Source organism: Meriones unguiculatus, chromosome 14, assembly GCF_030254825.1.
Source record: "Meriones unguiculatus strain TT.TT164.6M chromosome 14, Bangor_MerUng_6.1, whole genome shotgun sequence".
Lineage (NCBI taxonomy): Eukaryota > Metazoa > Chordata > Mammalia > Rodentia > Muridae > Meriones > Meriones unguiculatus.
In genome coordinates, this window is record NC_083361.1 from 56653979 (window position 1) to 56672660 (window position 18682).

Consider the following 18682-nt stretch of genomic DNA (forward strand, 5'->3'; position numbering starts at 1 on the left):
CATCCGGGGACACTGTAGCATTTACATTTGGGGGTAACTGATTCAAGACAGTGCACGGGTTATTTTTCCCTGCTTTCACATGGTATGGGCTTTTATTACCACGTTAGTTATTTGACCTCGTTATCTGTTGTGATGTGTTACTTTTTTTCCTATGTAAGTAAAGGGCTCCATGAGTTGACATTTGGCCTCATTAATAATCTCTGCTGATAATGGTGAGATTCCTAATCAGTTATCTCTTCCTCTAATCACAGAGCATGGTGTTGGATGGCTGGAATGGCTCCTGAATAGAGCTTTTGGCTAGTTTTATTGAACTTTGTGAATCTGTTATGCTGTGTAAGCCATAGAGGGACGGCCTAATCGGCAGCAGATCCCTCTCCTCTGCTGCCCACTCTGGTCATCAGCCAGTGCTATGCTACATGATGACTTTTCTAGCGTGAAAACCTAACCCTTGCCTAAAGCCCTGAGTGATGTCCTGCTCTCCACCATTTGGTGGGCCTGTGTGACTCTTTGAGCTGGCCCCATTTTGTTCCCAGCACCATCCCAGCCGGTGTTTACGTGTGAGATCCTTTTGATCCTGATGTCCCACCCGTCTTCCTTCTGCTTGCAGCGCCAGTCTCCTTGTCTTCAGAGACCGTTCCAGGCACCCAAGGCATTAGGAACACGATGTGCCTTCTCCTTCTGCTTCCCTAGCGTGGTGTCCTTTGTTGAGGTCATGTGCCTGGCACACAGGTGCAGCACACATGCAGTAAATACTGGGTGGGAAAATAAATGCAGGATGGATCAGTTCACTTCTGTCGTTGATGGATTGAAAACGGAAATCAAGACAAACAACTTCATTTAGATCTCGAAACTTGACATGACTTGTACAATGAATATATTTAATGAAATCATCAAACTGCATCATCTTCAACTATGTCATTTTTCGATGTATTTGAGTGAAAGTTCAGTGATAGTGTATGAAGCTAAAACCATGGTAGGCTGCTAAGTGAACTCTGTTTTACTGTCTTCAAGATAATTGCTATAATAAACAGTGTCTATATTCTGGCATTAGGGGCTTCTGCAGCATTTTCTCTTTTGGTCTGACCAGAGATAACTAACTCCTATTTGTTTGTGAGCTAGAATGATGTTCAGAAACAGCCAGAAGCTAGTTAAAGTAAACAAATGTCATAAACCAGCTGAGACTTTCCACTTTCTGTTGTGCATAGCTCTGAAGACAGGTCTGTGTGTGATCAGTTCAGTCGCATGTAGTAGATTGAAAGCTGATTCTCTTCACCTGAAGAAGTTCAAAGGTTAGCAGCCCAGTGTTAGTCTAGAGGAATGGTTCTCAACCTTCCTCATGCTGTGACCCTTTAATTCATGTTGTGGTGACCTCCAACCATAAAATGGTTTTGTTGCTATGTTATAACTTTTTTACTGTTATAATGACTAGTAATTGTGCTACTGTTATGTATCATAATGTAAATATCTGATAATGTAGATTATCTGGTATGTGATTGTCTAAAGGTGTTGTGACCCACAGGTTAAGAACCGCTGATCTAGAGACTCCAGCCAAGTTCTTTGATCTCACACTGTGTTGCCTCATGGTCCAAGATGGCTGCCTGAATATCTGTACATTATTTCTGTGTTATATCCAGCAAGGAGGAAGGAGGACACATACTGCGATTTTTTTTTTTTTTTTCAAGACAGGATCTTTCTTTGTAGCCTTGGCTATCCTTGACTTGATTTTGTAGACCAGGCTGGCCTCGAACTCACAGAGATACACCTGCCTCTGCCTCCCTGAGTGCTAGGATTACAGGTGTGTGCCATTGTGCCCAGCTGAGTACTGTGATTTTAAAGGAGTGTTCGAGGAAGCACTAGTAAAACTTTTGCTTATATCTCATGGCATAGAACTTTAGACACATGGACATACTCTAGCCACAGTGGAGGCTAGGAGGTATAGGAGCCAAAGAGAGGACAGTATGCCCAGCTGACTACCCAAAACTCCTGCAGGGGGAAATGATCGGGATGGGAATGAGGAGAGGAAGGCCCTGATGCTTCTCACAGGGACATAATTATACACAGCAGAGTATGGATATACTTATGGAAATGCACAGCAGATCATCTGTTGGGGTGTGTATGGTGGATCTGTGGTCACTGACTGGGCCTTTAACTTAGCAAGGCTTATAGTAGATAGTAGATGGTCCCTTCAGAGAAGAAGGCCAGATTATTTATGCCTTGGTAGTGTCATGAAAACTTTCTGGCTTTCTTACGAGGTGATGCTACTGATTTACTGATTTACGTGTTGACGTTCTGGTGTCTGTTTTTTAAATGCACAGGAATTCCTGGATGTGACAGACTGGTGTGAGACTTCAGAGGACAGGCTGGCTTGGCACAGTCAGTTCTGAAAACTGAGTCTGATGTCATGCAGAAGTGCCCACAAAGATGGCTGTGCTCATGGATCAGTAGCAATCGAGGGTTCACTAGACGCTGGGACATGGCTATAATGGCAGGTGTCATGCATGGCACTGTTACATGGTGGTGGGATTCACAGTCAGGTCTCAGCAGTGCTTTCTGAATGGCTTGGTCTTTACTTGAAAATATTTGCATTTACACGCGCATGCACAGACGTGGAAGGATCTGGAAAAGACTACATGCTTAGCTGTTTGGGGGCAGATGAATTTGTGTGTTCTTTTTGTTAACTGTGATTACTGGGACTTTTTGGGTTTGGGTTTTAGCGTGTTCTGGTTTTTGGTTTTTAAGAAAAACATGGAACCTTGACTCGCTGCTACATCACAGTTATATTTATATAGTTTTGTAATGTTTCCCAACAATACCCCTTAAAAAAAATAGGGTGCATGTAATGCTAACCAGATTTCATAGTTTGTTGGTTTATAGTTTGTTGTTCACGAGTAAGGCTCACAGGGACGTAATTATGCACAGCGGAGTATGGACAAATTTATGGAAATGCACAGCAGATCATCTGTTTGGGGTGTGAAAGGGAGATCTGTGGGCACTGACCGGGCCTTTAACTTAGCCAGGCTTACAGTAGATGGCCCTGGGGTGCAGAGGCCCTGTGTTCTACCACTCTGTACCACATGATCTGTGACGTGCTTGTGGTCTCACTGTTGTATTGGCAGAGAAGTTACTGTCTTCGCCTTTCTGGGGTAGAGGCTTTGAGATGGTACAAGTAGACACAGGCGTTACCAAAGGCCTTTTATTGTGAGCTTCATCCTCTAGAGCAAACGAGCAGTTCTGCACCTGCAGCAAAGAGTACTCCCTCCTCCATAGCCTTGCTTTCCTTTTCTAGAGCTCGGGAAGAGAGCAGCCTCAGCCACACATTGCTATAAAATATGTGGCTACAGTTTGCTGTAACTTAGAAGTTTTGACCACTGTCATGTTACATTTGTTGCTTTTCTGTTGCTGTGATTTAAAAATAATAATAATAATAATAATACCGATAGAAAGTAAGCTAGAGAAGAAAAAGTTACTCTTGGCATACAGTTCCAGAGGAAGTGGGGTCCATCACAGTGGGGAGGCCACGGCTTCAGGACCATGAGGTGGGCCTGTGGGGCAGGAAAACAGAGTGATCACATTTCGCGCACACACAGGAAATAGAGAAGTGTGGCCAGGCTATAAAACCTACCTTACCCAGCAAAGTACTTCCTCCAGCGGGGCAGGGCTCTCCCTCCTAAAGGCGCCTGTCCTTCCCAAACAGACCACCAACCAGGGTCTCGTTGCTCAAATCCATGAGCCTGTATGGGGCATTTCTCCTTCCGGCCATATTTCTCTCTTGTTCACCTGTGCCACAGGCTCCCTTTTTATGGGGGCAGTCACCCTATTTTACAGCTGATTAAAGAGGTCAGGGCTATTAGAAGCTAATGGCTCATCCTATTGCAAACTAGGATATTCATAGGAGAGAATGGTCTTAGGATGTGTTGTGTCCTTTTCAGGTGTGGGATATGGGGATGGTATTATCTGTGCTGATTTCAGAGATGGTGTGCCATTCCTAGCCTGTGTCTGGTACATCATCTAATGTGCTGGTGGCAGATGACCCAGGGAAGGCTGTAAGTCCTTTATCTCACCACCCTCTTCCTCTGTCCCCACAGTGTGCCCAAGTGTGTGCGGGAAGCGAGCATGCACCGAGAACAATGAATGCTGCCACCCGGAGTGCCTAGGCAGCTGCCATACCCCTGACGACAACACAACTTGCGTGGCCTGCCGACACTACTACTACAAAGGCGTGTGCGTGCCTGCCTGCCCGCCTGGCACCTACCGGTTCGAGGGCTGGCGCTGTGTGGACCGTGATTTCTGCGCCAACATCCCCAACGCTGAGAGCAGTGACTCCGATGGCTTCGTCATCCATGATGGCGAATGCATGCAGGAGTGTCCCTCAGGATTCATCCGCAACAGCACCCAGAGGTCAGTGGCTCTTGTCCCCAGACCCAGGAGGGTACCTTGCTGCATTTGACAGAAGGGTAGGACCACGCAGAGGTTCATCCAGATGGGTCTGTTGGAGAGCCCTGGCTGAGCTTGTTTTAATGAGAATCTTGGCGTGGTGGGGTCTGTTTCATTTCTTATTTGTTGGCTTGCTAACTTTTCTTTGAAAGTGCCTTGCTAGCACCAGAGTAAAAGTAAGAATTGGCCTGCTGGCCAGGTGTCCAGATAGCATCGCTCTCCGTGCGCTATCATAGCTAAAGTGTGAAAGGTGGAGATGGTAACTACAGACACTTCCCCACAGTTTGCTACTCTAGCCCAGTGAAAGAAAGCTTTGGCAGTGTAAGAGGCAGTATAAGCCTGAGCTCTGAGCATGAACTAGCAGTCAGGTCAGCCCTGTTTTGCTGCCAGCTCTTTCCTCTAAGCTTTGGTGCCTTCGGCTGTCTTTGTGGCCACTGGCTTTTCTTCCTGCACTCTGAGGCTGCACTGTGGAAGTGGAGATGTTCCTGACTGAACAAGTGGTACTTCCACAAACTTGTCATGGGCTGATAGTCTTGAAGACAGGATGTTATCACTCCGGAAACAAAGGACAATCAGAGGCCGAGGGGTTCTGTTACCCTGCCCTGAACAGAGTGAGGGAAGGTTCTGTTGTAACTCATTCCCTGCCTCCTGCGCTATATACACATACACCTTTCTGAATTCCTCAACACACAGCTGGGAAGCTCTGAATGCAGCTCATGCTCAGCTGTGGAATGCCCTTGAACCAGTCTCCAGCCTATTGGAGGTCTTAGATCTAGACTCCATCCTGTGGGAGGCCCTAGAGCTAATCCCTGGCACATAGAAGGCCCTAGGTCCAGCCTCCAGCATTGCTAACAATTCTATAAGTGCCAGATGCATAGTTTTGCTACAAAGAATAGTTTTGCTCTAGTCACTTTCTATAAAAGATGTCCAGCTCATCTTCAATAAGAGGATTCTGGATTATTTTTTTTTATTTTATTTTTTTCTGGATTCTGGGTTATTTTTCTGTAATGTTTGGGTATGTCTACTATAAACTGGATCAAATCAAAGATTGAATTTTTTTCTTTCATAACGCTAATATAAAGTCCTACCTGTTTTAATTTCTGTACCGTTATAACAGTAAAAGGGAAGAGATTAAATATTTTTAAATGGTTAAGTCAGCCAGGGACTACAGTGACTCAGAATTGTATAATATAGTCTACCAAAAATAAGTCTGCCATTATTTTACTCATATGTTGGCAGTCTCTGTGGGTCAGCTTTCTTGTACTGTAACAAAATACTTGAGGTCATCGGTTTATTTAAAAGAAGAAAGCAGGAGGAAGATGATGATGATATTGATATTGATAATGATAATGATGATTGATTTTAGCTCATGATTTTGGAGGATTTGATCCGAGGTCAATTGTTTCCATTGCTTTTGGCATGTGCCAATGACCGGCAGGCCTCCCAGTACACCCTGCCTTGTCAAGCTGAGGATTGAGCCATTACAGAATGGGCCTTGGAGAGCACTCTAGATCCAGTCACAATCTTAAGATATAAAATGGCTGTATCAGTCCATATCTTGAGCCAAACACCAGCGTCTGGCAGTAAGATGCTCGACCACGGTCCAGACACTGTCTTCGTTCTGGGGCTGGGAGCAGTGAGAGATAGCTGGCTGGTAAGAGGGAGAGCTGCCCAGTGAACTCACTATTCATGGGATAAAGCAGTAAAATGGGGAGCACCTTTGGCGGCCGTGCCAGGGTGTGCCACTAAGAAGATCTTATGCCACACAGCAGATCTAATATAGCAGGTTTATTGGGAGAGGGAAGAGAACAGAAGGCCATCTCAGAGTGGGGACATGAGGGAGAGGGAGAGGCAGACAGGCAAAAAAAGGGAACGAGGGAGGGGGCTTGGGAGAGACTGAAGAGAACAGGGAACGAGAGAGAGAAATCTGGGCTGGTGGGGTGCTTTTCTGTACCGCACCTGGCGGACCTGGTGGTGCTGGATGACTTACCTGAGGGCAGGCTGGTGGAAATGCCTGATTGCTAACAACTATGCTATCATATTTGACCTGCAGGTTTATTTCCTGTCTCTCCTCAAAGGCATTCAGCTGTGCTCCAGCACAGGGAGGATGCTTAGTGTCCATAGGAGCTGGCTCTCCTTCCCAGCAGTGTGGTCTTGCTCCCTGCTCTTTCTCACCATCTGTAACAAAGTAAAACCCCATCAAGAAATAATAGCTGTTTCTCTCTGAGCCTTTGAAGCCTATTTAGCATGTACATGAAAGTATTTTTTAAATACTGTTTATTCTTTGTCTGTAGCAGAGTGAATTTTAGGACACTTGAACTGTAAATATGTAATCAGAATGGGTCCTTATAAAAGCATTTTTAAGTGCTAAATGACTCCTAGATGTTTTCACAAAGGATTCAAAGGTGGTTCAGATTTGTCTATTTGAATAAAAGATGGGGGAGGAACAAGCATAGTATTACCTTACAACCCTGTTGACCCTGAACATTTATTTCACATAGATATTCTTAACTGTATTTGTAATACCAGGAAGCGAGGACAACTTGGGTGTCCTATAAAAGGTAAGCAGTAAAGCAGGCTGCGGTACATCCACACATGGGGTATTAACTCAGCAAGGGAAAGAGAGGTTTAGTTTCAAGAATATTCTGCGACGGGAAGTACACCGACCTCATAAGTCACGTACTATGTGATTGCACTTATGTATTATTCAGAGAATAGCTTAGCAGTTACCAGGCGTTAGGGATAGTGAGGTCTGGGACAGGCAGAGGGTAGCTACAAATGGGTGACACGTAGGGACTCTGTGGACTTGGAGTTGTCCTGGATCTTGACTACAGTGTGGATTTTGCAGATCGATCAGGTGGAGAAATGCACAGAACCACACACACACACACACACACACACACACACACACACACGCCATTCCTAGTTTTCACTGCTGTACTGTCATTGTGGGTCAGATGTAGCAACAGTTGGGAGAGTTGGGCGAAGGGTACATGGGTGCTCTGTACTATCTCTGCATACTCTGTGTATGAAGCTGTAGTTACTCCAAAATATGTTTTTGTTTGTTTGTTTGTTTGTTTGTTTTTAAGGGAGAGCTGGGTTTTGTGTGGTATGTAGTTAAATTAGAAAAACACAGCACAAAGAAAGTTGAGAAGAAAACCCCTCCCAAGGCTAGAAATGAGAACTCTCTTAGTTACTTTTCTATTGCTGTGATAAAATGCCATGACTGTGGCAACTTATAAAACAGTATGTTTAATTTGGCTTATGATTTCAAAGGGTAGAATCCAAGATGACAGAGTGAAGGAAATACTGGGAGCTCAGCATGAGTGTTTCGAAACCTTAAATCCCACTGCAGTGGCACACCTCCTAATCCTTCCCAAGCAGTTCTACCAACTAGGGACTTAGTATACAAACATGTGGGCCTACGGCAGCCATTCTCATTCCAACACCATAAGCATATTGCACATGGTATTACGGAAAGCCAACTGTCCCCCACATTGGCTGGTCCAGTTCCCATGGGACCCTATGAAAACCTCAGCCCACTCCCCTAGCAGGAAAAAGAAAGGTACTGAAGAACTACTGGTTACCTGTCAGCTTTTAAAGAAAACAAGGTTGTATGTAGTAGTTTGGGAGAGGGTAGAGGACTTTAGTAAAAGCAGCTATAATTTTACTCTTGATTTTCTTTCTCTTCATGAAGTTTCACTGGCTCATTCATGAACGATAATTTAAATATAGCACGACCCACCCCCCCCAATACCTCCAGAACGTTGGGTCATTTGTCTCATTCAGAAACCAACCCAGCTTCTCAGTCCTGAGTGTGTATACAGCTAAGATCCCAAAAGGTGTGGCCGAAGGCTTAGCTTTTTTCCTCTGCCATTTCCTAAGTGATCGTCAATAGGCAGGAAGCACACCAGTCTTTCTGGCTCCTGCTGGTGTGTGGCACTGATGGTAGCATTTGGACCAGGACCTCATTACAGAGCAGAGGAAGTTCCTGGCTCTCATCGTATGTGCAGCAAAACATTTGGATCAGTTTACAAGTTTCTGCAAAGCACTGTCAAGATATAATTTCACTCAGCAAGAAAATAATGGACCTGCGCTGTGCAGTGTGTCCGTCTGAATCCTTTCCTGGGCTTTATGCACTCTGACATTGGGAATGAGACTCCCGTTAGTGGCAAGATGCAGCTCTTCCTCCCCCACCACTCCCAGTTTTTCCGGAGGCCCAGAGTGCCTTTCTGCGAGTCTGTGTCACCCAGGTAGACCAGGTGGCTACCCAGTCACTAGCCTGTGATACCCACATGCTTCTTGTCTGGAAACGAGCAGCATGCTTTCCTCTTCCACAGTATATGTCCCTCCTTGTGGCTGCAGCTTGGATGGCTTGCCCTGATAGGAGATACTATGCGACCACTTGGATGTTTCAGCTTGGTTCTTTCATGAAATGTTGCTGTAATAACAATCAAAAGGCCTTCTTACTTCTCTGTTTGTTTTGTTTTGTTTTGTTTAATGCAAGAAGATAAACTCAATTCTGTGCTTTTTGGGCTGCTCTTTATCTTCAACAGCATGTACTGTATCCCCTGTGAAGGCCCCTGCCCCAAAGTCTGTGGCGACGAAGAAAAGAAAACAAAAACCATTGATTCAGTTACTTCCGCTCAGATGCTCCAAGGATGCACCATCTTGAAGGGCAATCTGCTTATTAATATCCGACGAGGCAGTAAGTATTCCACCCCACGAGACCAGCGGCTGCGTCTCCTGGTTTACTTGCTTCAGTGCTCTTCCTGGCTCAGTCCTTTAGTCACAATCAAAATACAGGCTTAGAAGAACAGCATAGGATGTAAATAAAGCCTCTTATGTGACGTCTCTCTCACGAGTTTCCCTGAAAGATAAAATCCAGATTGAAAGGCAGTGTGTATTTGAGCCATTAGCCCAGGATCTTTTCTGGCAAAGAGGATCAGCCTCAACTTTCTGCTACTCACAACTTACGTAGGAAAGGCCCGTCCTGACACACACAAACCTCAGCAGACCCCGGTGGATCAGACGCATGAGCCAGCTCACATCAGCTGCCGCTGAGTTCACACATCTGTCAGCCTACAGCCTTTGGGTTACTTACCTCTACTGAGGAGGCTGAGCAAAGGAAGGTACTTACTAAGTTGAGTTGTTAGGGGTCTTAAAGAATGATCTCCTTGTTTACTTCTGAGAGCCAGAAAGACATGCCATCCACACCTCAAGCTGTGGTCTGAGTCCTGCAGACTCCCTTTCGCTGGCAATATAGACAGTGTTCCTGGTGTGCTGCTTTAAAGTTGCATTCGTGAACAGTATGTCCCATCAGTGGTGGCATGACCCTGCAGGCTTCTCTCTAGTCTTTGACTGAGAAAGGCCCCTGGATACACCGCTCTCGGTCCTCTGTCATGGGGGTCACTAGGTTGCCTCCTGGTAGTTTCATAAGGTAGAATACTACAGGCAGGAGACCGTATCCTAATCTTTATTGGTACATCTTTAGGGAAAGAAAGTTTTTCATTACTTGAGAGAAAAAAGTATCCTATTTTTTTAAATGTATTTTTATTTACTTATTACTTATTTAGTGACCCTAACTATTTGTTAAATAAGTGAATTATATTCTTAGAGTATAGCGGTAATAGAAACATGTTTTTTTGTTTGTTTTGTTTTAGTGATGGTGCTTTCTTTGTAGGTTTGGGGGTTTGTTTGTTTGTTTGTTTTATAAGTCTTTAGTTTTATTACCTACTCTTTATCCTTCTACTTTGGACCCTATTCTCCACACAAGAATTCTTTTTTAAAATTTAAATTTATTTATTTTTTATTAATTACAGTTTATTTACTTACCACACAAGAATTCTAACCTTTATGATACCAACCAGTTTGTATTTTTGCTCATACTAGATTTATTAATTTTCTTTCAGTTTATTTATCCCTATGATATGCCTTTTAAAAATTCATAAACCCTACTGTTTTATATCTTCTTGTTGTGGGAGGTAAATTCAGTCCATGAAGAAGTATTATCTACAGGGTGTGGTAATGAATGCCTTTATCCCAGCACTTAAAAGGCAGAGGCAAGCAGATCTCTGTGAGTTCAAGGATCACCTGACCTACAGAGTGAGTTCCAGGCTAGCCAGAGCACACACTGGGGTCCTAGGTTCAATTCTTGGGGAATAAAACAAGAGAATTAGCTGCAGCCACTCTTTTTTTCCAGGTTGAATTTCTTGTAGCCATTGGCATACCAGGAGCACTCTCTATATTGCAAATGAAAGGGGGTCTGTGGGGCTCCTGTATAAGACTAGTATAAATATAAATGGAAAGCCTTGCCCTCTGATTCTTTTTATCACACCAAAGGAGAATCTTTTACTAAATCAACCATCTCACATAGTAAAATCTCATTTAGTAGACCTCACCTAATTTATTACGGTCTTCAAAATTTGTCATGAGCTGAACTGAAGTTTATGTTTCATATTAACTATGTTGAAAGGTGGGTGAGCAAAATAAAAGAAAATTCAGTGTATCTGTGTCATGTTGTATTAGCAACTTTCCTTCCTACTGTCTGCTTACAGAAGTAATTGTGTGAGCCGAGTAGTAAACTTAGAGATTCGTTATTTATTTATTTGTTTGCCTATCTATTTATTTATTGTTAAGCTACTTGCAGGTCAGGTATAGATATCCAGGGAGTGGGAGCAGGAGGATCAGGAGTTCAAAGTCATCTTCAGTCTAGGATACATGAAACCCTGTCTCAGCAGTGGAAAACGATAGAGTAACTGTCTGCAAGCGCCATTACTGTAATATTGGTGTGTTTTCCTCCAGCCCCGGAATCTTTAAATACAGATTTCCAAAGCTTGGGAACTGCAGGTACAGCAAAGGCATTTCCGGCTGAAACGGGGAGGGTTTGCTCGATCCTGTCCTGGCACTGTGGAAGCAGGACTGCCTGTTACAGAGCTTATTTAAAAGGCGCTCCCTCGGTTTGTCAGCTGGGGCTAATTAGCGGCCTGGCATTTCTGATTTCACGTTCTGTTAATCAGCTTGGCAACTGCACTAGCCAGCCTCCTAGAAGTCTCCCTTCCCACCTCAGAGATCTTGTCCCCGCGTGGCTGTTGGAAAGTAAAGATACTGTGTGTTCGACAGCGACGGTTGGCCCTGTGCCAGCTTTCTCACCAAGCTCCCCCAAACAAGACCTGCTTCGCATTTCCTCCACACCTGTGTGCATCCAAGTATAATAGGGCCACCTGGCCAGAGGACTACTCAGTGACACGGACTCCTTCTTTCCTAGATAACATAGCCTCGGAACTGGAGAACTTCATGGGGCTCATTGAGGTGGTGACCGGCTACGTGAAGATCCGCCATTCCCACGCCTTGGTCTCCTTGTCCTTCCTGAAGAACCTTCGTCTGATCTTAGGAGAGGAGCAGCTAGAAGGGTAAGTACTGTATTCTCCTTCTACAGAGTGAACTGTGCTTCTTTCTACATTTTAGTTGTGGGGGGGAGGTGTCAGAAGGCAGCTTGTGGGCATCAGTCTGTCCTTCCATGATGTGAGTCCCGGGGATCAAACTTGGGTCTTCATGCTTAGCAGCGCTGCTTTTACCCTCTCCCGCTGAGCCATCTCACAGCCCCAAGTAACGTACTTCTCAAACTTACTTGGGTTACATACCCCAATAAGAGCCTTTTGTTGCTAAGCGGGAACCCCGGGCTTGCCCCTGCTACCTCTCTGCTCAGAGTCCTACATGGAGCTATGGTTTGGCCACCCTCAGGGTGCTGCCAATTTGGAAAGTAGGTGTCTTCGTTCCTATGGTTTAGTCGGTCAGGTGGCGTAATGCATTAGTCACTTTTTGTTGATGTGATAAGACACCATGACCAAAAATGACTTAATGGAAGAAGGAACTTATAATGGAGACAGTCCGTAACAGCGGGGGAGGCATGGCAACCAGAAGGGGAAACAGAAGGTTAGAGCTTACATGTCCTAACTGCAAACATGGGACGGAAAAGGCAGGCTGAAAATGAGGTGAGGCCATGAACCCTCAAAAGCCCACCCTCCTGATGCACTTCCTCCAGCAAGGCCGCACCTCCCAAAAGGTGCCACAATCTCCCCAAACAGCACCAACAACTGTGGATCTGTGTTCAGATATGCATCCCACAGGTGACATTTCTCACCCAAACCACCACATTGGGTCTCAGTGAGACCGCTGAGTTAGCGGTCAGCAATAGTCCCAGGGGTGACAACAACCTGCAGTGTTTAACTCCCAAGGAAACCATGATTTATCTGACACTTACCTGCTCCAGTGTGCTGTGCTCAACGTCATAAAACCAATAGAACAATACTGGTGTGTGTGAGCTTGTCAGTAAGTGTGTATGTACATGGGCGCATTTGTGCATACCTGGCCTGTGGGGGTTCAGGGAGACGCTGGGTGTCTTTCTCCCTCTTACTTTTGAGGCTGTCTCTCACTGAACTCGGACATCAACAGTTTGTAGACTAACTGGCTGGCAAGCCTCAGATCTAGTTCCCTGTCCCTCCCAAGCACTGAGATTCCAGGTGCATCCTCTGTAGGCTCCGGGGATGGGACTTGGGTCCTCGTGCCTGCACAGCAACCATCTGACACCTGTGCCGTCTCCTCCTCAGATAGAGAAGCATAAAGGCTTGCAAAGCATGGACAGTTCATTTTATTGTAAAGATATCGCATCTAGCAGAGCTTGTCTGTTGATTAGCTTGCAGCATTTGTTTATTGACCAGGTTGCGGGATTTGTAGTATTGGTAGGGGGTTTTGCTTTCTGCACAGAAATGCTTCACAGGATGGGTTTTAAAGCAGCCATGGGTTTCTCCACAGAGGATAGATAAGCTGGGGCTTTCTGCTCTCCTGCCTCCAGCCTGTGTGTATCTTTGCTGGCCCCTTTGTACACTTTCTATGGCTCTGGTGTAGCTTTGCAGTCTTATAAATGTACCAGTTAAGGAATAAATTCCCTTAGGAAGAAAGTGATGGGAAGATTCTGGGAACGCTTGTCCTTGCTAATGTCTGGATGCAATTGTAGCGTGAGGCTTTCTCCACAGCCTCCAGTTTTTCTCAGACCAGCTCTGTCCTAAGTTCTGTCCCCTGATACAGCCAGAGAGAGGAGAGAGAGATGCTCACCCTGTCCTTCAAAAGCACAGTCTTCAGTAACCAGAAGCATCCGAAAAACACCTTCCACCTTGTAAATCTAGGCAGCTGCGAAGTTCCCTGCCCAGAGCGTCTCAGTCATTACTGTGGCTACACCTACGTGAGGCCATGTCCACTGTTAGTTCCTTGTTGCTTGTATTAAATTTTAAAATGAACAGTAACTCAGTCTTGTTTCATTACTTCCCCCACAGTGGATCTGTGCTCTGGAATCCCTGGCTTCAAGACACACTCTTTCTTTGGCAGATTAGTATCTGTCAGATTTGCTAGTTGCTTAAAGAGACACGTTTCTCCCCCTCCCTGCCCTTCTCAGACTGAGCAAGTGATAGGCATAGAAAGTAGAGAAGAAGCTTTGATTATTTTTATTAGGATTATTACATGGTATGATTATCTTACCATTATGGGTTAACTGAAAGTATCATGCACTTAGATATAGCTGAAAATTGGAGGCTGTTGTGTTTTTTTTTTTTTTTTCCAAGAATATTTACAGCATATTTTTCATTATTTGAAACTTAGACACGAAGTATCAGCCAAGTCTTTTTAAGGATGCTTGTCTTTGGGCAGCTTCCCTGGAAAGCTTAGGGCCCCACCCTGCTGTTAGAAGGGAGGGGAGGCCTGGAGACTGCTGCTGAATGCAGTGGTTCTCAGCCCTCCTAATGCTGTGACCCTTTAAAACAGTTCCTTGTGTTGTGCTGACCCCCCAGCCACAAAATTATTTTTTTTGCAGCTAGTTCATAACTGTAATGTTGCTACTGTTATGAATCCTTATGTAAATATCTCATATGGAGGATATCTGATGCGTGACCCCAGAGGGGCCGCTCCCCACAGGTTGAGAACCACTGGCTTAGAGGCCATCTCTGGCCAGGACTCTTAGATCTCTCATAGCAGCCATCCCTGGTTTGCCTCCCTTCGCCTGAGATAAACTCCCAAGCCCTGTTGGAGGGGTCACCCGTAGCAACAAACTCACCTTTGTCTCTTCTCGAGTAGTATCAGGCTCAGCCGCTTCACTTCTTCCTCATTTATTCAATAAAGGAAAGAAGGGATGGTGATAAGCAGATGCACGCAGGCAGAGCAAAGCACAGCTCGCAGAGTGCCCCAGGGAGAAAAAAAGAAAGTGCTCTGGGAATCGGAGGAAGAACCTGGCAGAGGAGGTCAGACAGGCCTCTGAGGAGAGCTGGCCTTGAGGGGTTCCTAGGACTGGAATGCACAAGAGCAGAAGAGACAGGAGCAAAGAGTGACATCCTGGGCCCGTCTCCCACACTGAGGAGGTGGGCGGGACTAGAATTACAGGAGGTATTGCTGCATGCAGGTGTGGGGCTTGTCATTTACGTCAGCCACCGGACACAGTGGCGCTTCTGAGGAGAGGTGTGTCAGCAGAGCTGTCTGACATTTCATTTCAGGGAGCTATTGGTTTAAGCTAAGATAACCTCTCTCCCATGTTTCCAGGAATGTGCGATGCATTACAGTTATGGGGGAAGGGAAGTTCTGCTGCACCTTACCAGGTTGAACCTCACCCCCAAGTCAGACAGTAAACTTGGGGTGCAGGGAGTTACAGGTTTAAGCTTGAGTACTTTTCTAAGTATTTCTGTGTGCTTTCGGCACATGGTGAGGATTGGAAATGACGACGTAATGCCTATAATCCTTCTAATGTGTATATCCCCAGGCCACTTCTGATTTTATATTTTTAAGCATTCTTGCCTCAACTCATTCTTGAAAGAATCTGTTTCTTGAGCTTCTCATATGGCTAGTGAGAACGGCATAAATGCTTCCGTTTTGTTCGGGAGGATTCTAAAGCGCTCTGTTTTGATAAAAAGAAGAGCATTCCTCCATGAAGGTACCGTTCACCCTCAGCTGTCTGGAAAACAGTGGTCACTCCTGGCCTTCTGAGCAGATCCCAAGAACTTGCTGGTCAGCTGACCTGCCTAATCTAAACCTCAGTGAGTGTCAGGTTCTGTGAGGAAGCCTGTCTCAGGGCAGTGAGGCGGAGAGTAACAGGAAGATGCCCAGTGTCATGCTCTGGCTTTCACCTGAGTCTAAAGGCATACACATCTGTATACACACGTTTGCAGACTCACAAAGGAGAGCAAGGGTTTTCTCAAAAGTGGTGGTATGGTGCAGTGAGCAGAGCACTTAACCTGTAGAGCATGAATGCCTGCCACCCTGATCTCTGGCCATACATGGCAGTAGTAGGAAGGAATGAAGAAGGGAAGTCAAGTGCTTTTTTTTAGTGGGACAGGGGGGCTGGTGAGAGCATTTTCCCTTGAATAAGAGAGAAAATATTTCCATTATCTGGAAAATGGTCTACTTTAGACAACCTTGGTGAGAGGACAATGTTAAAAGTTCAAGTTCTTTGGTACTGCCAAGGATTGTTGTCTTGAAAATAGCAAAACTACAGGAAGGTGGCAGGTGACAAAAGTTGGAGTTCTTACATTTAGGCATCTCTGCCCTGCTCCATTTGACTTTGCAAGCTAAGTATATTTTGTAATGCCTCTTGCAGCTCCAGGACTAGACCCTAACGTAACCACATTTTAGCACTTACTTAGGACTTTAAAAATACATACAATTAATCATGTTGCCTGGCAATGCTAGGCTGTACCTAGAGATACAAAAACATGCACATTCAAATCTCATGTGTGAATGCTCAAAGCAACATTTTTCATAATAATTTTCCCAAAATAGTGCACAGGGTATAATCTGAGGGTTCATAAGAGAATAAATGAATAATCACAAAATACACAGTAAGATACTAGCCAACACCAAAAGAATTGGATCATGGTACATGTAGCAACATGGGTGGACAGGCAGGGGAGTTGCCTGGGGTGGGAAGAGAACAGGGTACCTTTGGCCTGATGCAAATGTTCTTAATCAGGGTGACAGGATGATGGTTGGACATCTGTATGAATTTATTGAAGCCCATGGAGCTGTATGTTTATAATGGGTATAATTTTAGGAGGTAAATTATACCTCAGCAAAGCTATTTTTAAAAAGCACTCAGCAATAAACAGCCTTTTCTTTGGATCTATGTGGTACTTGGTTTAGTCCTGCCTGGGTGTTTATTTCTGTACTCACTGCGTCTATGTAGATGCTGTTGACTTTGGACTTGTAGTGAACCAATAATCTACAGATTGGTAGAGTGATGTTGTAAACGGCTGTGCTGGTGACAGGTTCAGTATGCTAGCTTCTGATGCCCTCTAGAGACAGCTGTCAATGGGCAGTAGTGTTATCTCTGCAGAAGTGAGCAGGCATTACTGATTGTATGTGCATTTGCAGATTGTCTTCTAGTATGTGAGCAAGGGCTTGAAAGGGGGATCCTGTGTAGGCTGAAGACCCAAGCTCAGCTAGGTGTATCAAGGTGCAGGACTTGTCTGTTTTCTGTGGCTTTATTCTGGGGGACATTGCCGCTTCAGAGAGTAGCACGGGTCATCCCATACCTTTGTGAGGCAATTCAAAGCTCACAGCATCCTTTTATATTTAGCGCATCAGATTCATCCAATTGGCCACAGGGCCAGAGGAGACCAGAAAAGACACTCCCAATGGGCAGCTGACAAACGACCCTAGAGAAGCCAAGTAAAGCACTCAGAGTTGGTACTTCAAAAGCAGTGGAGAGGATGCCCAGGCCTGATTCTCATTTCTCACATGGAATGTTCTACATCCTGTCCCTGCCAGTCTTCTGGGTACCACTTAGCTCTGAAGCACTCAAAAGGGAGGTGGTGCTGCTGGCCTAGAAATGGTTGCCACGGAGCAGAGCCAAGTGTAGGTTGTGTGGTTATGATGTGACCGTGCCCCCAAGTTGGTGAACAACCATCCCAGTAGGTATGTAAAAGGCAGTGAGCTTAGTTAGCAACAATTTATGGAGTCACATTTACTGAGTGGTTCCCTTAACTTGGCATTTGCTGTAGAAAACAATGACCTTTCTAGCACAGTAGTGGTTTGAAGGTGTGCAGACAAATTTCCTGCCTAGGATCATCTCTTAATTCTCTCTCACCTGGTTGTAGAAGGATCTTGGGGAAGCAGGCCGCACTCTGGGCTTGCAAAGCAAGTGTCGAGTTGACAGGCACTCCTGAGCAGTTTGATTATTATTTTGGTGAAGGTTTTTATTTTTCCTTATTTTCTGTGTGCTCTACAATGCCTGGGTTTTTATTTGGTATTCTGCTCCCAGCCTTCTCAACATTGTTTAAAGAGAGAAAGTTTGTGTTTACTGTAAAAAGATAATCTAGCTTTTCAAAGTTATTAGTCAAATACCCTGAATTTCTATGTGCCTGCCATTCATTTGTCAAGTTCCTAGTTTCTAATTCATGCTTCTTCCCTGGGGAGAAGAGTGTTTTGTTCATAAGGAAGGTATTTTCGGTGTAGGTCTGTTTCCTGCTAGTGAAATTAGTTTACTGAGAGGCCTCGGCCTACATTGAGAGGGAAGTTTGACCTGATTAATTGGCACTTGCATCCGGCTTGGAGGTGTCTTCACTAGCAGGAGATTTTTGTCTCTTGGGACTCTCAGACCTGGGAGCAGCCAGACTAGTGAGGTCAGTGATGACCCTGCAGTCTAAAAATATCCCTTGGGTTAGGAGGTACTCATGATGGGACTGGTCCTTTCCACCATCAGTTTTCTGACTATCCTGACCACCCCCACCATCAATAAGAGTGAACATTGATGGATTCCATAGGGGGCAGTTTTGACCAACAGGTGTCCCAAGACTTAGCCTGGTGTGTTACAATCTGGAGTACATCCATCAGTGACTTAGGTTTATTCCAAGACACAGGCACAGTAGGGGAGCGCTTTCTTACCAAAGGCCTGCCGGTTCATTGAGTCCCTGCATGTACAGACTCCACACTGCAGGTGCACAGCATGTATTGAAGTACTTGAGGAGGATGGGGCTTCAGTTTGACTATAGAGGTTTCACTTGAGCAACAGAAGCCAGAGGACAACCTTGTGGAGTCCGTGTTCCATCTTCCTTCACGTGGACCCAGGTCACCAGACTTGTGCTGTAAGCACCCTTGCCCACATAGCCACCTCACTGGCTCTGAGGACTCTTAAAGCCAATGAGAATTCATACTCCACCATATTACTCCTGTCTTTAAGAGTGAGAGTGCATGGACAGTGCTCTTAATAGCA

At 45.2% G+C, this 18682-nt stretch overlaps 1 protein-coding gene across 2 annotated transcripts in view; it reads left to right on the plus strand.

Moving 5' to 3' along the window:
- Positions 1-18682, plus strand: part of Igf1r (insulin like growth factor 1 receptor) — a 280439-nt gene that overhangs the window by 209050 nt on the left and 52707 nt on the right. For both annotated transcript variants that reach the window (XM_021634678.2, XM_060367320.1), the window contains 3 exons: positions 4086-4398; positions 8991-9142; positions 11702-11846. In XM_021634678.2, the coding sequence (XP_021490353.1) occupies positions 4086-4398; positions 8991-9142; positions 11702-11846 (610 nt within the window). The remainder of the gene's footprint in view (positions 1-4085; positions 4399-8990; positions 9143-11701; positions 11847-18682) is intronic.